Raw genomic sequence first — 20208 nt, 5'->3', positions numbered from 1 at the left:
GAATCATACTACAACGTGAACAAACCTTACTAAGTGAAAGAAGCCGGACCCAAAAGGCCACATGATACAGTATCATTCTATTTACATGAAATATCCAGCAGTGGTACATCCACAGAGACAGAATGCACACTGAGGTTTGCTGGGGTGGGAGGATGGGGGAGGAAGGGGGAGCAACTGCTTCATGGGTCCAGGGTTTCCTTTGAGAATGAGGAAAACGTTCTGGAATTAGCTAGAGGTGATGGTTGCACCACATTGTGAGTGCACTAAATGCCACCACGTTGTTCCCTTTAAAATGATTAATTTCATGTTATGTCAGTTTCACCTCAATAACATTTGTTAAGAAGTGACGGACTGTGTCTGCGAGAGCTGATCGGTCAACAAGCCCCGCTCGCTCACCTCCCCGGTACTCAGCGTTGTTCCGCCAGTCGCCCAGGTCGATCTCCGCCGTGCCCGCGATCACCAGCTCCAGCTCCCTGGCATCGAACACGGAGACCAGCCTCGAGTCCACCACCTGAAATCCACATTAGGCCTCAGCCTCCAGGCTCAAGCTCCTTGAGAGGTTACATTCATTATTATTTCTGTGGGTTAAGCTGGGAGGTTGACCACTGTTTACAACTTTTTCCCCCCAGTGTGCTATCATGTTTAAGTTCAAAATCATGAACATTTTGAAACACAACCCCTTCATGAGCTGGGAACTCCAAAAAGGTCTGCTGCTTTTCACTACTTTGATACACCCTCTCGGAAGGATGTTATGAATAAGCCTGACTTGACCTTCCATAGTCACATTTAAGTTTCCAAATAACATTGCCTTTTGAAGGCAAAAGGTCCAAGTCACTGTGAAGTGATTCAATAGCGATTAGTGTTACCACTTCACTTAAAAGGGATCCTCTCCTCTACATAAAACTAGGACTTATTTCCTAGGAATGGACATTGTATATTAAAATGACTGTCTTTTCCTTCCTTTCCCCCCTTACTTCCTGCCTTCCTCCTTCAAAGATCTGGGAAGATCTGCTTGGTTAGGGTTCTGAGCTCCGGCTTTACATCTTGTTGCCAAATGTATCAGGTATGACTGAACACCTGCAGTGCGTACCTCCTTTAATCAAACCAGTGGACCAGCCGGTCACCCACGCTGTTCTCCATCACAGCAGCAAAGAAAACCTTCCAACACCCAAACCCTTGTTTCTAAATTGCAGAAGTTTAACCATGTCAATTTTTGGTGCAGACGAAGGCTAGCAGCCGTCAGTGTCCTTTTTTTTTTTGATTACTATTGATCTCTGATGCTTTTTTAAAAAAACTTCTTTTAATTGAATGAAAGATTCTTTAAATTCTATAGTGCTTTATAATTTGCAAAAGTTTCACACACGTGATTTCATACAATCCCATAATAAGTCACTATCCTCCTGATTTACCATCTCAGCATGGATCACGTGGCACAAAGTGACCCTAGGAGCACGTCTCCTTTTATTGTGTTTTGCTTTATCGCATTCTACAGATACTGCGTTTTTTACAAATTGAAGGTTTGGGGCAACGCTGCATCATCAGATGATGGTTAGTGTTTTCAGTAATAAAGTATTTTTTCAATAAGTTATGTACATTGTTTTTTCTAGACATAATGCTATTGCACACTTAATAGACTACAGTATAGTGTAAACATAACTCTTATAAGCACTAGGAAACCAAACAATTCATGTGACTCGCTTTATTGTGACACTGGCTTTATTGCCATGGTCTGGAACTAAACCTGTAATATCTCCGAGGTCTGCCTGTGTAAGAAAATAAAAATCAAGCGAGAGTGGACAATGCCCTCCAGTGCCTTCATTTCACTCATTTTTATTTCACTGAGTGAAAGGAGATGCAACACGCACGTGTCTTGGCAGGAGGTGCCATGTGTTTTCACAGGTGGCACAGCAGGGCCACACCAATGCCAGTTTCGTGAGACCACAAGAGCTGGGTTTCCCAGAGAACTCTGACCCCTCACCCTCTAACCCCAGGAGGTCCTCTTTGCACGCTGGTGAGTAGAGCTGAGCTCTCTTCCTGCCTTGCTCTTCCTCTCCCTTCTCCTAACAAGCTGTGTCGGGGGTGAAGGCCTGGCCTGCCTGCCGGGCCTGGGTCTTACCTCGTAGAAGCCCCGGACCAGGGCCTCGGTCTGTTGCACCACTCCGCGCTCCACCCGCCACCTCACCATCCTCTCGATGTACTCCTTCTTGTTCTTTTCTGTCACTTGGGTGTTGGCTCCTCCAGATTTTAACTCCCTCTCCGTTACCTTGTGGGGAAACAAAGATCATGATGCTTGTTGACTCAGCTTATCTTGCAGTGAGACAGATCGATTTTAGGAGGATGAACTCTTTGCAAAAAGTCCTCTTCACAAGCATTTGGCATCATTACCTTCTTGGTTCTTTTTCCTTTCCTGGAAGTTACTAGAAAGGTTCTGGTTGTTCTAAGCAGATACTTCAGTACCTTAGAAGCATTTTTGTTTTATAAAGAGGAAATGTGTTTCTTTAACTCAAGAGGCTTAATGGAAATAAAAGAAAAAGGCCCCTGGTTGTCCCTAAATGGACTGGAATGTCCTTATCCTATAGTCACATACTTGATTGCCCCAAATCCCAATTAGATCAAATTCTTAACAGCCAAATTCTTCCCCAACCACAGTAGATCATTGGCAGGAAAACAGTGGAGGGTGGGAGGATAGTTTTGCAGCCAGGTATAAGAGTGGCTGAAGAGTGACAGCCTGACCTTGAGAAAGGAAACAGAGATTGAAGTCGCCACGTAGTATGAAGATGCATGTTTGTTAGGACAAGCTAACAAGAAAAGTGATGATCTGTGTTTTATTGTTTTGAAAGGCAAGAAGGCACATAACATATTAGACATTTTTATCAAAAAGTGTTGGTGTTTGAAGGGGGTAAGCATCAGTTATCTTAAATTTGCTTAAGGGGTTCACCTTGCTGCTCAATGCTGTAAGAAAAATGAGGCATAACTGTACTTAGTTACTGATTAAAAAATATATGTATATATTTGGCACTCATGGACAAGGTACCTAAACAAAACAGTTCACAGAAGTCTGTTGATGACATTTTCTTCTATCACTTGGGTGACTAGGGTAAATATGAAATACTTGCCAATTATAACATAATAATTGCCACCCAAGACCCATATTCTTTGGAGCCTCTGGATTTTAGCTGCCCAGTTAAAGACTATTTCCTGACACTAAGTGTGTGATGTAATCAAATTCTGGCCAATAAGGTATAAGCGGGGGTGTTGTATGGCACTTTCAGGGGGCCTCCTTAAAGGGAGGGGCTGTGCCCCTTCGTCCTGCTACTTCAGACACGGACGTGATGGTTGGGGCACCGTATGCATCTGGGTCATGAGTGCAGGTGGCCATCGTAGGGACCGCAGCCTTGGGTTGCCTGCCTCCACACTTTTATGTGCGAGAAAAATATACTGTTAGTTTCCGCAGGGTCATTGGGTTTCTTCATTAGCAGCTGAACCTAACCTTAACTAACACACCCAGGAAAAGCCCATGGTGTCTTTCAGCTGCATCTGTCTGTCTGCTCTTCACTCCATAACTTGCCAAAAGAAGGGCTGAGACTCGATTTTCTAAAACCAAAATCATCGTTCTTGGTGACCTCATTTGAAAAGAAACAGGATCGCTTAAGCTTTAAACAGATAGATATTATTCTAGATCTATAACACATCCTTATTTTTATCGCTGGGAACATTTTGAACTTTCTCTGAGTTGTTCAACTCCTACGCTATATACACCTGAAGAATTGCTCTTCTTATTTTCAACGTTATTTTTTTCCCTTGAATGGCCATACAATGAAAAGCAAGTTTCTCTCCCACCTCATCTCCTAGCCATACAATCTCCCTACTTGGAGAAAATCACCCTTCCCTCCCTTCCAGGGAAGGGGAATGTATACACTAGGGAATACATATAGATCATCTCTTTTCCCATAAACGATAGCATATTATACACACTGTTCATCATCATACTTTTTCAATTGAAAATACACCTTGACCATTGTTTCATACCAATTTAGACCTGTCTTATTCTTTCTTTGTTGTCGTTATACTACCCGGTTTATTGTTTATGATTTATATGTAAACGGATGGGCTGGGGTGTCAGACCACACATCCCACTAGCCCACTATTCCACTGTGTGAGTGAATCATCATTTATTTCACCAATGCTCTACGGCGGAACATTTAGATTGGTTCAGATCTTTTGCAATGATCAACAACGCTGCAATGAAGATCCGAATCCATTAGTCATTTCAATTGGGTGTGAATATGTCTGTAGGGCAAATTTCTAGACGTGGATGCTGAGTCAAAGGCAGGTGCGTTTAGAATGAGGATAGATATCACAAAGGTGCCTTTCATAGAGGATGAAGCAAACTTCTGCTTACTCCCACCTACACTCCTGTATAGAGTGCCTGTTTCTCTACACCATCTCCAGAATAGAATACTGCTAAGCTTTCTGATTCTTGACATTCTCATGAGGGAAAATGGTATTTCACAATGCTTTAATTTGCATTTTAAAAAATAGTGAATGAGGGTGAGTATTTCCTTCCCTGGGAACTATCTACTTATATTCTTTGCTAATTTTCTATTGTGCTGTCCATCATTTCTTACCAATCTGCAGAATCTCTTCCTACATTGAAAGAAATAGCCTTTTGTCTGTTTTATGCATTACAATGTAGTAAATATTATGCCATTTTTACTTTATGTTGTATTTTTGCCATGCAGTATTAAAAAAGTAATTTTAGTTGACTGTCTCAATCTTTTCCTTTATGACTTTGAAAGTTTGTGTCACATCTATAGCAGCATTCCTTACTGCAAGATTAAAAAGAAAAATCCTTTCATTTTCATCTTTTTGTTGTTTTTTTAAACATTCAGCTTTTTCACCCACGTGGAATTTATTTTAGCATAACACGTTAGGTTTGGGATCTAACTTAAGTTTTTTTAAGTTGGGTTCCCATTTGTCTTAATATATTTTGCTAAATAATTGTGTTTATTTTACAAATTTACCCTCTACTATAGGGCAAATGTAAAGGATGGGCTAAAAAGTAGTCATGCAGAGGAACAGTGTATTTTACATGTTCCTCTGGTATACAGGAAGACAGTTAAATGAATCGTATATTCTTGAACATATTTACAACATATAGTTGTAAGAAGAAATAATTTTTTGTCAAATATAGAAGAGAATATTCTTCAGAGGTATGTTTTACACACAGGCAATGCACCAGAACAGTGACATTTTCCAGGACCTGTCCAAGATGCTTGATTGAGCTGTGGGTGATGGGAGGTCTGCAAGGTTCAGTGGGTAACTCTCAGCACGCTGTCCACAGTCACGCAACGTACTTATAAAGTAAACCAGCTTAATTCTCACAACACCCCATTACAAATTACACACGTCATGGAACCTCTTGTAAATGATATTCTCAAAACCTTAATTGCTAAATCTGCTCAGGCTGTGGTTGGTCTGATAAAACCGTAACCCAGAAAAATTCAATGTTATATAAACACCGGTAGAAAAAGAAATGGGAAGCTTATCTTATTAAATAGTACTGAAGTATATGCATTTTGGAGAGGTAAATATCTGGATGCTAGTGATAAAAAGAAGTATTATTGTAGTTGCACAGATAAGAGAAATACCTCACAGATGTATTGCACACTTTACAAAAATGCTTTCTGATCCATTATCACATGTGATTTTCAAAAAACTCTATAAACTAGATCCATGTCAAAACAAGAAAAAGAAGACATGGGTACCTTTAATAAAGGGAATAGTCCTCAAAGAATTATATCTTAAATGAATGACAGTCCTTGTTTTTAAACACAAAATCCTATTACTATGTGATCCAGCAATCCCTCTTCTGGGTATATATATCCAAAAGAATTGAAAGCAGGGACTTGAACAGATATTTGTACACCTGTGTTGATACCAGCATTATCCACACTACCCAAAAGGTGGAAACCACCTAAGCGTCCATCAACATATGAATGGCTAAACAAAATATGGTATTTACATACTATGGAATATTATTCAGCCCTAAAAAAGGAGGCAATCCTGTCACATGCTATAACATGGATGAACCTTGAAGATATTATGCCAAGTGAAATAAACTGGCCGTGAAAAGACAAACACTGTATGATTCCACTTATATGAGGTACTCAGAGTAGCTAAATTCAGAGAAAGAAAAAGCAGAATGGTTGCCAGGGACTGGGGAGGGGAGAAATGGGGAGCTATTGTCTAATGGGCAGAGCTTCAGTTTTTCAAGATGAAGAAGTTCTGGAGATGGTTGCACAACATTGTGAATCTACTCAACCACACTGAATGGACTGTACCCTTCAACATGGTTAAGATGGTAAATTTCATGGTACGTGAATTTTCCACAGTAAAAACCAAAATGTCTTTTCCAAGACCCACATCTCACAAACCTGGCCAAAAACTTCTTCATTAACTGTGAATGTGAGGTCGAGGATGTCTGTGATGTTGTTGTCCTTCATCCATTGCAAGCTCTGGTGGAATTCCTCATCCAGATATTCCAGGTCACTCAAATCACAGGGCCTGGGTGTATTCAAAGGGAGAAAGGTAAACAGATCGTTTCAATAAACAGCTGCCCAGACCTCATGCCAAAATGTGGTTATGTCACTCCTGGCTAAAGTGACACAGACGTATTCTAACAATTGGATACTTTTGAATATACTGATGAACCTTTTTAGTTCATTCAGTAGTTTTTTATTGGAAAGGGAAATTTTAAAATGTTTACAATAATAAACACAAAACAATTATTGACTCAGGGACTCTCCATGGCTGTTAGAGAAGAGTATCATTTGAAAACAGCCAAATTATAGACAGATCAATTCTTTTTTATTTCCTTTTTCTTCTTCCAGTTTTATTGAGATATAATTGACATACGGCACTGTATAAGTTTAAGGTGCACAGCATAATGACTTACATACAAGGACAGATCAATTCTACTTAGTAGTTTCATGCAATGCTTGTAATGTTACTATATTTATATAAACTGATTTATATCTGTTCTATGATGTTCTCTTATGCTTACATAAAATCTCCAAATGCATTTTTATTGGACTAAAAGGTTTATGTGATATCTAAGCACTCAAAAAAGTAAATCACCATACACCTAACAGGAATGATTAGGGAAAAACAGGGACAAAAGGGTCAGAGGTGCCAGAGAGGCCAGCGCCTCTGGTCCCACAGGCAGGGCTGGGTGGACACTTACAGTCTCAGGAGTGCCTTATAGAAGGGCCTTGTGAAGAAAGCATCCAGAAGGTACTGATGGATCAGAGCCAGGCCTAGGATTCGACCACTAAACCTGAACCTGGAACACAGACAAGGCAGAGCAACTGAAGGGCAGGTGGGAAATTACACTGTTAAATATTTTCATTTGTAGTGTTATCTGATGTGTTTCTTCATAGTACTCATCTTAAGCCGCTTGAAAAATCTGCCAATTGATGACACAATGGAGGCACCCATTCTTCTTATTCTTTACCATAAAAAATGGCTATGAACTTGGTATGTACTAAGGAACCCTCCCCTCCCCCAAGTACCCAAATAGAATCATTTTGCTGGAATCCTTTTCTCAGACCTGAGAGTATAAGGACCTAAGTGATGAAAAGAGCTGGTGGAGGGGAATTCTGGGACCCTAGACAAACAGTCAGCATTTAAAAAAAATTATTTATTTATTTTTTTTCTTTGAACACATTTTTTTTTTAACATCTTTTTTGGAGTATAATTGCTTTACATTGTTGTGTTAGTTGCTGCTGTATAACAAAGTGAATCAGCTATACGTATACATATATCCCCATATCCCCTCCCTCTGCATCTCCCTCCCACCCTCCCTATCCCACCCCTCTAGGTGGTCACAAAGCACCGAGCTGATCTCCCTGTGCTATGCGGCTGCTTCCCACTAGCTATCTATTTTACATTTGGTAGTGTATATATGTCAATGCCACTCTCTCACTTCGTCTCATCTTACCCTTCCCCCTCCCCGTGTCCTCAAGTCCATTCTCTACATCTGCGTCTTTATTCCTGTCCTGCCCCTAGGTTCTTCATAACCATTTTTTTTTTTTTAGATTCCATATATATGTGTTAGCATACTGTATTTGTTTTTCTCTGACTTCACTCTGTATGACAGACTCTAGGTCCATCCACCTCACTACAAATAACTCAATTTCGTTCCCTTTTATGGCTGAGTAATATTCCATTGTATATATGTGCCACATCTTCTTTATCCATTCATCTGTCAATGGACACTGAGGTTGCTTCCATGTCCTGGCTATTGTAAATAGTGCAAACAGTCAGCAATGAACCTGAGGACCTGAATCTAAGGATATGGAAAGTTTTCTGGACCATGCCACCTGAAGGTCTAACGTGTGCCTGACCCTACGCTGGGAGGTGGGGGACTTGAGTATGAACCACATATGGCGGTTGTGCTCATGGTCAGTGGGGAGAAGTACGTAGAATCCCATGTGGTAAGCGGTAAGTGGAGCCTACGTCGTCACACAAGAAGAACAAGGTCTCTGCTGGGAGGAGCTGATCACATAGACCTGGTCACCTCCAGGTGTAAGGGCCTTCACTGATTTAAAACCTTGTTGGGGCACACTGCTTCCTGGCAGTTTTGCTGGTGATCTGCCTAGCTGCGTGCTACGGCTCCCAAGAGCTTGGTCCCATTGTTGCCCTGCTCCTAGACCAGTTTCCCGTCTGCCTGGTCTAGCTCGCTGGTTCCCTCACCCTGTGTTCTGCTCATTCCTGGTACCTACCTCCATGATTGGGGTCTCTCCTTTCTCTTCCTATCTAACTAGATTTTCACCTAAGCATAGACTTAGCTGTGACTCTTCTCAGATCCTCCCAGTTGGAATTTCCAACTAAGCCATGACCTTTCATGAGGCTCTTTTTAGACTCAAAAGGCTCTGTACTCTGTAACTGCTATAAAAATGGTTTAAATGAATAGATGATCAGATCCTGTAATAAGTGTAATCATAAGCAGCACTTCAAATTGCCATTTTGGAAGGAGTCGATTCTTTTTGCCTGAAATAACACGTAAATATTATTGACTCCGGGGAGACCAGAGGTGAGTAGAACGTTAGTAAAAGTGCTAAAGGGGCACCGTGGATGGGGAGGCTCATGGAACAGCTGAACATCTTACAGTCCTTGAGGCCGGGGTACACCATCGGTGCTGCATCCCCCAGTGGTCTTTCCTGATACCCCAATAACCAACGGGTCCCCAACATGGCGGCCACAATCCTGCGTACTCCATGCCGGCTTACCCACTCTAATGGACTCTGAGGCATCACAACTGATGTTCCTAACATGATGTGGGGCTGTGGCCACGTGGTGGAGACGGCGAGACCACCCACAGTGGCAAGAGAGCAAACGTCAACACAGAGGTGCCTGCCAAGAACCTCCCTCACTTAGAGGTGGCCCTGAAAGGCCTAGTAAAGAGAAATGGTAATCTCAGCAGCCAGTAGTGTCTGCAGAAATGGAATAGATAAAAATATTACATGACAATACTATTTTCAGCTCAATGTTAAAAAAGGGACTATCTCAATAAATTGTAAATTCTCCAGCAAAATACACATTATTCAAATCTATTCAAGAAGAAGAACTTAAACAGACAAATGACCATAGTATAAACTAGAAAACTTTGAGGAAAAAGGACTATATTCAAAATTGATGCTGGGACACTCCATATATGGACAGAAAACACCCCTACTATTTAAATAGCTCCAGAAACCAGAAAAGGGTAGAAAATTTCTTACTTCATCATTATGAGCTACCATAACCACAAAATGGAATTTGGAAAAGAGTAAAGGAAAGGAAACTAAAGACATCTCACTTATACATTAAAAATGTCACAAATAAAACACAAGACAAAGTACCAGTCCATTCCCTGAATAATGCCAGATGATTAAGGATGTTTGATTTTAGGAAACTAAGGACAATTTACTATTAGGCATTCTATTATTACAATTAATAACGATGTCAAGAGACAAAAATCATATGGCTTTTCTTTTTTTTTTGGTTAGAAGCTGAAAAGTTACTTGAAAATATTCCCCGTCTATGATATCACTTGTATGTGAAATCTAAAAAAATGATACAAATGAACTTATTTATGAAACATAAATAGACTCACAGACTTAGAAAACAAACTTATGGTTACCAAAGGGGAAAGGTGGTGGGGAGGGATAAATTAGGAGGTTGGGATTAACATATACACACTAGTATATATAAAATAGATAATCAACAAGGTCCTACAGTATAGCCCAGAGAACTCTACTCAATACCCTGTGATAACCTATATAGGAAAAGAATTTGAAAAATATTTTATATATATATGTGTGTGTGTTTATATATATATATATATATATATATATATATATATATATGAATCACTTTGCTGTATATCTGAAACTAACACAACATTGTAAGTCAACTGTACTCCAATATAAAATAAAAATTTTAAAAAAATGGGGTAAAAGGGGACCAAGAAAAAAAAATATCCACTGTCAATTTCTGAAGAAATCTTTGTAGTAAACCAGGAATAGAAGAATACTTCCTTACATAATGAAGAACATTCGTATCAGCGTCATATCTGACAATAAAAATACAGGATGCTGGTTACCACCACCCTTCACAATGTTCCATCACTTGTAGTCACTGTAACTCATTACAAGTGAAACATGGGAAACAGATTAGAAATAACGTTTATGGAATGCCTATTGGGCCAACACATATTATGTTATCTCGTTGATCCTTGCTACAACTCTATTTTATGACTACTGCTATCTTCATTTCACAAGAAATCTAGGGTCAAGAATTAGCCCCGGGCAAGTGGTACAGTGGGGAAACTGACCCATATCTGCCAGAAGCCAGACCAAGCCTTTTCCTTTGTGTCCATTTTGAGAAGCTGGACAGTAGTGAGGTTAATCCTCTGGTCCAGGGGCCAGGCTGCCTGGTGTGTGACCTCATGCCAGGACTTAACCACCTATTCTTCATTTCTTCTTCTGGAAAACTGCACTCTTCAAGTGATAACTATTATTATTTTATGTTGGCTTCCAATACCTCCTTGTGCTAATTAGGAATATTTTGAGTCAAGTAACCTTCAACTAGTTTAAGCCAAAGGGGGAATTCATTGTAAGGTCCTGGCAGTGTTTCAAGAAATGGAGGGTCAGGAATGCAGTTGAGCGTCAGGTACTGGGGTGACTTCACCCTCCCTCATCCAATGTCTCCTCTTAGCTCCTCTCTGTGCATATCTGCTCCTTTCTTCTCTCTCACTGCCAACGCTGCTCATGTTTTTCAGCCTGGAGTTCAAGCCTCTAGAGAGACCAACTTGACTTTCACTGACCTAGGTCCAAATTTCCAGCATGATTCCGTGATTGTCCCAACTCAGGTTGGATGTCCACCCTGCCCCAATCCTGAGCGGTCAGGAAAGCAGGGTCTGGGGAGGAGATCTCGGAGGCTGGTGTCTTGCTCAGCACTTTGAAGCTAGGATCACCGTGGCCTGCCTCTCCACCAGGGGCTGGGATCAGATGGAGGGTGGCAGATGGGGTTGTTTTCAGCACATGGGACTGCAACGTAGACCACCCATTGAGAATTGTTTATTTGCTTTGAATGGGGTCAGGCATAAGATGGAATTTCTAAAGACAAAATTATATTGGCTTCACAGGCTGATGTGGGCAACTGGTAGGCCCCTGATATTTTTTCATAGCTGGGCAAGCAATCCACGGTAATGCGGTTTGGCTTTATATAAACACAGACAGGGTGGCTCATAGCCAGTCCAGTACGTACAGTAAAATCTATTCCAGAGAGATGAGCTATGATCTGGGATGTGTTCGTACAGAGCATAATACAGGGACTGTACAATTCAAATCCAAACAACAGCTTAAAAGGCAGAGATGGGAATGGAAAGCCTTTCCCAGCTGATGAATTGCCCTGACAGTCTCACGAGAAAACATCTTCCAGGGCTTGTACACCTCCTTTATTTATCTCACCCAGCTTGAACAACTGCTTGCTAGGAAATTGACTGTGCTTGTTGTCAGCATTGGTTGGAAATGTGTAGGAGTTAGGAGATGGAAAGAAAGTCCTTTTCTTTAGCCTCTGGATTGATCACTGGAGAAATTATCCAGATAATTTAAGCTAAGCAAAACAAAACAAAAACAGTTTATGTTTTGACCTAAGTTATTTGGCACAAATAAAGAGTTCTAAGGATCAATGAAAGTGAGTGTCTACAGAAGAAGCGGCCTTCTCCTCCCCTGCCCACAGTGGGCATTTGTTACTTTACTATCCAGGCCCCAGGGTCTCCTGTTTGCGAGCTGCCTCCGCCCCCTCTGTGTGAACGTGCAGGACCTTAGGTACCCCTTCTATTCAGGGGACCCTCGAGGGGTCTCATCTGATGCTGCAGGCCAGCCCTGCTCCTGGGTGTGGCGCTGTTCCTTCTTTTTTCTGGGCTGCCATTCCTGAAGCCATACTGATCTCAGCACATCCCCAGGGATGGTTACCGTGTTGCAGGTTCTGGTGCCACTGTCCCCAGGCTGCTGCTCAAGATGTGCTCTTCTGAGTGGCCTGTGCTCACTTCTATTTGGCTGGTAGGGAAACAGCTGCTCTGTGTTGACCTGCTCTGGTTAGAGGGGCCTAACAGCAGAGTTGCTGGGGCCCCGAGGATTTCATGGGCCTGCTTTGGAAGTTCACCCACTGTCCTCTCATCCCTTGGCTAGCAAAGTCAGGGTGGGCTTAGGGGACAGCTATCCCCACGCATTCATATCTGAACCTCAGCGCTGCTGGTCACTTGTTGGGCCATTCTTCTGCTTCTCTTGGGCTGTATTGTTTCTGAGGACCCCAGATTCCCTGCTTGCAACGTGCCTTCTGTTGCCCCACCGCGTCCTTCGCAAGCACGTGGGACATGCCCACAGGATCTGATTCCAATGATGGGCACCATGCAACTTCTCTTCACCAGAGAGGCCTTGGCTACCAGGTAAATCAGCAGATAAATGTGCACACAACGTGGAGGACACGAGGAGATAAGGTGTGTCCCCCGACCGCACGTCCCAGTCATGTCTAAATCCACGTGCCAGCTACACCAGGCCGGGTCCCAACTGGGACCCTCCCCCTGGTACTAGATGTTGGGTCTCAACCTTTTCTCCATCCCAACCACCTGAAGAATATGACACCCTGAGGGGTCAGGAACGAGGCCTTCCTCTCCACCAGTAATCCTTAAGTTGGGGGGAAGACAGAGTTTCCTTCTAGCTCCCTCTTGGGTGTGATATGAAAACTCCCCAGGAGATTTTGATTGATCACCTTAAGATGTGTTACTGACTTTTAAAAAACACATGAGCCATTTTTTTTCTATTTATTTACTGATAAGAGATGATTCCACAGAGACCCATTTGGACCTAAGACATCACAAAAAGATGTTTGTATATCAAAATACAAAGAACCCCATATTTAATAGGAAAAAAAAAATCCTCTCTATTGAGAGTCAGTCAAATACGGGTCTCGTGAGAAGGCCTGGTCTGTCTTCCTTCAGGGGAGGAACGTGGACAGCTCACAGATTTCTCAGCCTAGCCCCCACCCACCTTGCATTGTTTTTTTTTTTAAGATTTTCTTTTTGATGTGGACCTTTTTTTTTTTAATACAATATTTACCTTTTTTTTAAAAAAATAAATTTATTTATTTATTTATTCTTGGCTGTGTTGGGTCTTCGTTTCTGTGCGAGGGCTTTCTCTAGTTGTGGCAAGTGGGGGCCACTCTTCATCGCGGTGCGCGGGCCTCTCACCGTCGCGGCCTCTCCCGTTGCGGAGCACAGGCTCCAGACACGCAGGCTCAGTAGTTGTGGCTCAGGGGCTTAGTTGCTCTGCGGCATGTGGGATCCTCCCAGCCCAGGGCTCGAACCCGTGTCCCCTGCATTGGCAGACAGATTCTTAACCACTGTGCCACTAGGGAAGCCCTTGATGTGGACCATTTTTAAAGTCTTTATTGAATTTGTTACAATATTGTTTCCGTTTTATGTTTTGGTTTTTGGCTGCGAGTGAGGCATGTGGGATCCTAGCTCCCTGACCAGGGATCAAACCCGCATCCCCTGCATTGGAAGGTGAAGTCTTAACCACTGGACCATCAGGAAGTCCCCACCCTGTGGTTTATAGAAACATCCCTTGGACTAAATTCTTTTCAAATCCTTGGTTTTCAATACGTTGCAAGTTTTTGTTTTTTGGTATCACCAACCTTGACCCTCTTACCAAAGAAAAACAGCAGAATTGGGTATTTTTTAGTGTAAAGAAAAACGTAAGCAACATAGACAACATCAAATAAAAGTGCATCAACCCCATCTCCCGAGGCAACGTTCCTGACCCTGGTGGGTCTTTCCCCCCGAACATCAGCGGTGAGCACACACATGCCTATGTGAATGGGGTCGCCTTGCCACTCCTGCTCCTCTGAAACCTCCTGTTTTCACACCACAGCACAGCCCAGAGACCCTCACATATCTGCAAACATAGGTTTTCATCATCCAATTTTAATAAGACTCCAAAGTATTTCATTTTCTGAATGTTCTCTGCTTGGTTTGGCCCTTCCCACTCTGATGGAAACCGAAGTGGTTTTCATCTTTACGCATCTGCTCACAGGTATTGGAGGGCGACAGCATACAGCCAGTCAACTCTGGGACCACGGGAGAACCTCTGAAATGCGCAGAGGTCACTCTTCAAGCAGCCTCATCCACACGTCAGCAGACATCTGGGAGATTAACTTGAGTTGCCTCTGATAAAAGCAACTGCAGCCACTCTGAGCTTTCCTAATGATGCTGAGGGAGATTACGGCAGGAAATCTGAAAGCAACCGATGTTACTGGCAAGGGTTTATCTCACTTCCATCTGGGTTTTGCACATTGCAGTGAGCGTTCAAAGGCAACAGAGTTTCACATATTTCCAGCTCATCTTCCCACCTGGTTTAAAAGGCCCAGCAAAGACTTGACTCTCCCCTTGAGAGGGTTACTGTTTGTTGATTCATTACTCTTTGGGTTGTTTGCTAATAATCCAAGAAAAGCAGTATAGTGGAGAGGACCACGTTGCAAGCTCTGACGTCAGGCTGCTTCGGTTTAACTCTTCTGATCTGTGTGACTTTGGGCAAGCTGCTTACCATCCCTGGGCTTCAGTTTACTCATCTGCACAATGGGATCATAATGGTACCTACTCTATAGGGCAACTGCCAAGATGCTGAAAGGCTTTGCCCAGGGACTAGTGGAGGTCAGTGTACCTGGGTGTTTATCCAGAGACTGGCATGCCTGATCCCTTTTCCAGGCTGAGGATTCTAGGGCTACACATCCAGACCTGATCAAAGGATGAGAATGTGGACTTGACCGGTGGATTAGGCTGCACTTTCCTGCTGTTGCAGAACTGCAAACTTCTGCTTTGTTTACAGACAGCACTCCTGTATCGCAGTGCCTGGCTACGGGCAAGGGCACAATCCAGATTTGCTGAATTGAATTAAATCGAAAGTTATCATCTGGTTTGATTCCAGTGGATAAACTGTACAAACCTACTGAAAATTCCTGAAACATCATTTGAAGCTTGTTCCATGAGATTAATTGTTCACATTTCCAATATCTAGAGTAGGTCTCTGTCCCGAAAGATGGACAGAAAGACCAAACTGCAGAGAAGACTTGAGGTCACGGAGTCAATGTATGGGCGGATGTGATGAATGTTTCACACCCAGAAACTGAACTAGCAGGTCTCTCTCTCCCTTTCTCTCTCCCTCTTCCATCTCTCTAATGAAACTTTGTGTAGGAACGTGTTTTAGCAGGAGGTAGGATGCAATAATTTCACGGTGTACTTTTCAACTGATTCTTTAAACAAAAGCAGTTTGCGTAATGGCAAAAGATTTAGCCAGGAAGTTTGGGAGAGGGATTTCTTGTTCACAGGTTAGATTTATGGAAAGGGAAGCAGGATAGTTTGCCAAGTGAAGAAAATAAAAGACCTAATTACACAGCATTGTAAATCAACTATACTTCAATAACATTAAAAAAAAAAAAGACCTCAGTACCCTGGAAAGACATTTTGGATAGTGCAACAAAACCCTTTAAAAAGGCTTCTAGTTAATTCCTTTATATGAAAGTGATATAAAAATGGGATAACACTCTCATTGCAGTGCCCAGGCAACATTTCAAGTCTGAAAGGTTCTGCTGTGGTCTTTCTGGTAGTTTGATCCCCTGGCATAAAACTTGTGCCCCTGATAATTGTCTCACGGTGTCTTTTCGTTCCGGTGACCTTTCAGGCTCTTCTTGACCTGTAAGCCATCAATCTCTCTCTGTATGATTCTTGGCTTCTGCATCTTTTCATGCATCACCGCTAAGCACCAGAGGTACTCCCTGTACCAGCTTCAGCCTTGAGGAACCCAAAGCTGGCCCCATCTCCGGGCCTTCCTGCCTGGAAAGGGCATCAGACGGTGTGTTAGGGAGCTGTAAAGAGCTGGACGCTTGGTGACGATGTGTTTGGCTCTGCTGCCTTCGGTGAGGGGATGGGGGACTGAGGCAGATACAAGAACAGCTGGCAGGACACTGAGGTCTGCTCAAAACCCGGCACACAGTCTACAGACCTTGATGGTTTCTTCCAAACAGCACGGTATCTTCCGGAGCACAAACACCTTCAGAACCAGCACTGCACTGGCAAATACTAGAGGCTCAAAAGCATTTTGCTGGTCACTGAATGAAGCCAGAGGGCTGCTAAAACTGCCCCCGGGCCTGAATGCCCCCAGCCCACCGTCACAATGGCCTGTCTCCCAATCTATGACTCTGGGACGGCACCCACCTGTACACGGCCTACCTCCTGCAGACTGACAGCTGAGTTCTAGAAGGTTTTCCCTGCAGCAGTCATGGTTTCCATCCCTGCTCATTTCCGGCTCTTCCGCCATCACCGCTTCCCTGGCAATGGACCAGGACTTGCAGGGGTTAAGGTCCTTTAAGAGGTCTTTGCCGTCCTCCGAAGAACAGAGCCGGTTCCTCAACTGCAGCACAGTTGACATTTGCTGTCCTGTGCCCTGCAGGGTGTTTCACACCCCCCCGGCCTCTGCCCACCAGACGCCAGTACCACCCATTCCCCCAAAGTTGCGATCACCAAAACTGTCTCCAGACATTGCCAAATGTCCCCGGGTGGGGCTGGGGCAAAACCACCCTCTTCGGGAGCAGGATATCCTAATAGGTGGTCATGGTCTCCTTTCTGACACATGGGCACCGTCTGCCTGTCCTGGGCCCTCGAAGGCAGTGAAGGTCACAACCTCCAGGCTTTGTGCTCCACTCTGCACGTATCTGAGCAGTTTTTATCACTCCCTTAATTTCTAAGTGTGCCTTGCGACTCCACCAAACATCATTTTAGACTCCCGCCTAGAACGTGGGCTCTAGGTCTCTCTTGGGAAAAGGATGGGAGGGGAGAATAATTCCTCCCAAATGTACCAGATTGTGTTATCCTTTCTGAGGGGATGATGTCTGATCTGAATTAAGAAAAGGAGTGAGCTTCCAGGAGAAGGAACCTTGCAAGCTGGGGCAACAGCAACGCCAGAGGTGGGATCATATATGGTTTGCTTGAATAACAATAAAGAGGGCAAAGGGGCCGGACACCGGAGAGAGAAAGAGAAGATGGGAGAACATGAGGTTGGAGACATTCCCCAGGAGACAGGTCATGCAGGGCTTGGCAGGCATGGAAAGGAGTGTGGATTGTATTCTGAGTGTGATGGGAATCCACTGGAGGTCTCCTGTAGGGCTGATGGGATGAACTGATTGATGTTGGGAATGATCACTCTGGATGCTGCAGGGAGAGAGGTGAGGCTGGCAAGAGTGGGAACAGACACTCCCAGGAGACCCTGCAGGAGTTCAGAGGCTCCTGCAGTAATCCAGGTGGGAGGTGATAGCAGATTACACTGGGGTAGTGGGGGTGGAGGTGATGAGCTCAGATTCAGGATGTATCTTCATGACACAGCCAAGAGGATTTGCTGATGGATTGGATGGGAGACGTGAGAAAAAGAGAGGTATCAAAGACAGTCCATGGTCTTGGGCCAGAGCAATTGTGTAGATGGTGGTGCCATTTAATGAGATGGGAAACACCAGAAGAGAAGGTTTGGAAGAGAAACTTGAGAGTTCTCTTTTAGACCTTTTAAGTTTGTGATGCTTACTAAATATCCAGGTGGAGCTGTTGAGTGGGCAGTTTTACCAATCAGTCAGGATTTCCAGGAACAGGGTCAGGCTGCAGATGTTAATGTGGGGTCATGAGGATGGAGCTACATGAATCCATGAAGTTGGATGAGATCACCAAGGAAGTACGAGCAGTTGGAGTGGTGGACCAAGGGCTGAGGCCTAAACAGTGCAACATCCAGGGATCTGGAAGTTGACAACAAAGGCAACTGGGCAGGCACAGGGGATGAGTTAGGATGGGAACCAAGGGATGTGGAAAGTGTTCAGGAAAGAGGCAGAGACCGACTGTGTCAAGTGCCTCTGAGATCAAATAATAGGAGGTCCAAGAGTTGCCCACTGGGTTTGGCAACCCTGATGAGAGCTGTTTCTGTGGAGGGAAAGGGGAGGAAAGGCTGGAGAGAATGGGAGAAGAGAAAGCAGAGAAAGTAAGCACAGATAACTCTTTGTAGGAATGTTTCTTTAAAGGGGAGCTGTGAATCAAAGTGGTAGGTGGAGGAGGGTGTGACATCAAAGGAAGCTTGGATTTGTTTTTAAATGTGAGAGAAATTACAGTGTGTTCATGCATTTTTAATCTCAACAAATTTACCAAGTGCCTCCTCTGTGCCAGGTGCGTACAAAGATATGAAGGTAAACGTTCGTTCTGAAGGATGTACAGTTCGGTAAGGGGGAGAGATCTAGCAATGCAGCATTTCATTACCATGTAGCACGTGCAGTAGAAGAGGGCACGGGAGGTGTGAAAACCCAGAGGAGGGAGACTTAGCTGACTTGGGAGGGATTAAATCTAGGCAGGCTTCCTGGAGGAAGTGATGACTGAGGTGAGCTTTGAAGAATGAGTAGAAAATTAGTCTGCTTCAGAAGGCAGGGAAGGGCTTTCCAAGAAAATAAAATCATATGAGGAAAGAGGCAGGAAACAGAATGGAATATGTTTAGAACAGCAAGAAATTCACGATGACTAGAGCAGAAAGAGGGAGAAGGGGCAAGATCAGGCCGAATCAAGAGGAAGCGGGAGGTCCTGGAAGGTCTTATTCTCCATGCCAACGAGTTCAGCCTTTCAATTGTAGAGAATGGGGACCCGCGGAAGGGCTTAAGCCAAGGGGGTGACATGCTTGCTTTGGGATTTTAGAGAAATCAGCCTGCAGCCATGTGAGGGATAGTTCTGAGGAGGGACACAGGGGAGGGTATTACAGTATGTCCAGGGAATTGTGAAGAACATTTTGGAGATAAAATTGGCAGGACAGGGAGCTTTATGTAAGCAGAAGGAGAAGAGAAGGATGACAGGAAGTGGCTCCTGGGAGAGATTAGATGTTAACTTCGAGGGGGATCAAGTTGACGATGTTTAGCAGGGATAAAAGCTAAAAGAGTTTGAAGCTCATCAGAGAGGTCAGGATAAAAACATAGATTTAGAATTCATAGTTTGACATGGACAGAACTTTATGGAAGTTTACTTTGATTCCATTGCTATATTTTATGTAAAATTATATCTTTCCATCTATCCGTCTGTCCATCCATCCATCCACCCATCCATCCATCCATCCACCCATCCATCCATCCAATAAAATAGCATGGAAGGACTTAAGTCAAAATATTAATAGCATTTATTTCTGCGTGGGCTTACTTCCTTATGTATATTAAAATTTTTTACAATGAATGTGGGTTACTGATGTGATAAAATTATATATGTTTATTTGCATATAACAGAGATACAAGGCAAACTAGAAGACATTGGTGTCTCAGAATCTAAGGGAGTAGACTTTGAGGTAGGAGTCCATATCTACTGCAGTGATGTTTCCATTAAGGTCGAGAGGGATAATAGTCCCCTAAGTTTGCGATTAGGTGGTCTCTATTGTTCAAGGAAAGAGCAATTTTGGTGCCGAATACTGATGTCAGATTTCAGTAGATGAAGGAGAGAATGAGGGAAAGGAGCCGTAAGCAGGGGGAGAGGGTAAAGCATAAAGACAGATGAGAAAGAGAAAATTTCTGGAGTAAGGGCATGGAGGAGATGGGAACAGATGG

The 20208-nt window shown here is 43.4% G+C and overlaps 1 protein-coding gene across 1 annotated transcript in view; it reads right to left on the bottom strand.

Annotated features, from left to right (window-relative positions):
- HECW1 (HECT, C2 and WW domain containing E3 ubiquitin protein ligase 1) overlaps positions 1 to 20208 on the bottom strand; it is a 312853-nt gene that overhangs the window by 8914 nt on the left and 283731 nt on the right. Inside the window, 4 exon segments of the mRNA XM_036862740.1 lie at positions 397 to 511; positions 2117 to 2263; positions 6438 to 6567; positions 7247 to 7345. Coding sequence (XP_036718635.1) covers positions 397 to 511; positions 2117 to 2263; positions 6438 to 6567; positions 7247 to 7345 — 491 coding nt within the window.

Source organism: Balaenoptera musculus, chromosome 9, assembly GCF_009873245.2.
Source record: "Balaenoptera musculus isolate JJ_BM4_2016_0621 chromosome 9, mBalMus1.pri.v3, whole genome shotgun sequence".
NCBI classification, from domain to species: Eukaryota; Metazoa; Chordata; class Mammalia; order Artiodactyla; family Balaenopteridae; genus Balaenoptera; species Balaenoptera musculus.
This window is presented reverse-complemented; position numbering and strand designations above follow the sequence as displayed.